Genomic DNA, 1573 nt, shown 5'->3' with positions numbered 1-1573 from the left:
AGGAGGAGGCCGCCCTGCCGCCCACTCAGCTAGCAGCCGCCCGCCCAACGGACCTGCAGCCCGTGCCTCTGGCTGAAGGCCAGGCCCAGGATGAGACCGACATGAACCATCAACAGCAGCAGCAGCAGAAAGCAGGCGAGCAGCAGCTGAGCGAGCCCGAGGACATGGAGATGGACTCTGGAGACACAGATGACCCACCAAGAATCACTCAGAACCCTGTCATCAATGGGAATGTAACCTTGATTGATGTGAACAGCAATGCAGATGAGGACATGGAGGACAACACCAGTTGGTGCTCCGAGGCAACCTTTCAGTTCACCGTGGAGCACTTCAGCAGACTGAGTGAGTCGGTCCTTAGCCCTCCGTGTTTTGTGCAAAATCTGCCATGGAAGATTATGGTGATGCCATGCTTTTATCCAGACAGACCACAGAGAAAAAGCGTAGAATTCTTTCTCCAGTGCAATGCTGAATCTGACTCCATGTCGTGGTCCTGCCACGCACAAGCAGTGCTGAAGATAATAAATCACAAGGACTATGACAAATCATTCAGCCGGCGAATCAGTCACTTGTTCTTCCACAAGGAAAACGACTGGGGATTCTCTAATTTCATGGCCTGGAGTGAAGTGACTGATCCTGAGAAAGGATTCATACATGATGACAAAGTCACCTTTGAAGTTTTTGTGCAGGCAGATGCTCCCCATGGAGTTGCATGGGACTCAAAGAAGCAAACNGGCTATGTTGGCTTAAAGAATCAGGGAGCCACATGTTACATGAATAGCTTGCTGCAGACCTTGTTTTTCACAAATCAGTTCAGAAAGGCTGTGTACTTGATGCCAACAGAGGGNGNCNCTGATTCATCTAAAAGCATCCCTTTAGCATTACAAAGAGTTTTCTATGAATTACAGCACAACAATAAGCCTGTAGGAACAAAAAAGCTCACAAAGTCATTTGGGTGGGAAACTTTAGATAGCTTCATGCAACAAGATGTTCAAGAGCTTTGTCGAGTGTTGCTTGGTAATGTGGAAAATAAAATGAAAGGCACCTGTGTAGAGGGCACCATTCCAAAGTTATTCCGTGGCAAAATGGTGTCCTATATTCAGTGCAAAAAATTAGACTACCGTTCTGATCGAAAAGAAGATTATTATGATATCCAGCTAAGTATAAAAGGAAAGAAAAACATATTTGAATCATTTGTGGATTATGTGGCAGTAGAACAATTAGATGGTGAAAATAAATATGACGCTGGGGAGCATGGCCTGCAGGAGGCAGAAAAAGGTGTGAAATTTCTAACATTGCCCCCAGTGTTACACCTGCAACTTATGAGGTTCATGTATGACCCTCAGACGGACCAAAACATCAAGATCAATGACAGGTTTGAGTTTCCAGAACAGTTACCACTTGATGAATTTTTGCAAAAAACAAACCCTAAGGACCCTGCAAATTATATTATCCATGCAGTCTTGGTTCACAGTGGAGATAGTTATGGTGGACATTACGTGGTTTACTTAAACCCCAAAGGGGATGGCAAATGGTGTAAATTTGATGATGACGTGGTATCCAGGTGTACTAAAGA

The 1573-nt window shown here is 45.1% G+C and overlaps 1 protein-coding gene across 1 annotated transcript in view; it reads left to right on the top strand.

The window, feature by feature from the left end:
• The first annotated feature begins 101 nt into the window (after positions 1-101).
• Positions 102-1573, top strand: part of LOC110314512 (ubiquitin carboxyl-terminal hydrolase 7-like) — a 3204-nt gene continuing 1732 nt past the window's right edge. The window contains exon 1 of the mRNA XM_021188815.1: positions 102-1571. Within this exon, the coding sequence (XP_021044474.1) occupies positions 102-1571 (1470 nt within the window). The remainder of the gene's footprint in view (positions 1572-1573) is intronic.

This window comes from Mus pahari, chromosome X, assembly GCF_900095145.1.
Source record: "Mus pahari chromosome X, PAHARI_EIJ_v1.1, whole genome shotgun sequence".
Classification (NCBI taxonomy): domain Eukaryota; kingdom Metazoa; phylum Chordata; class Mammalia; order Rodentia; family Muridae; genus Mus; species Mus pahari.
Note: the sequence above shows the minus strand (reverse complement) of the source record. Positions and strands in the feature narration are given on the sequence as shown.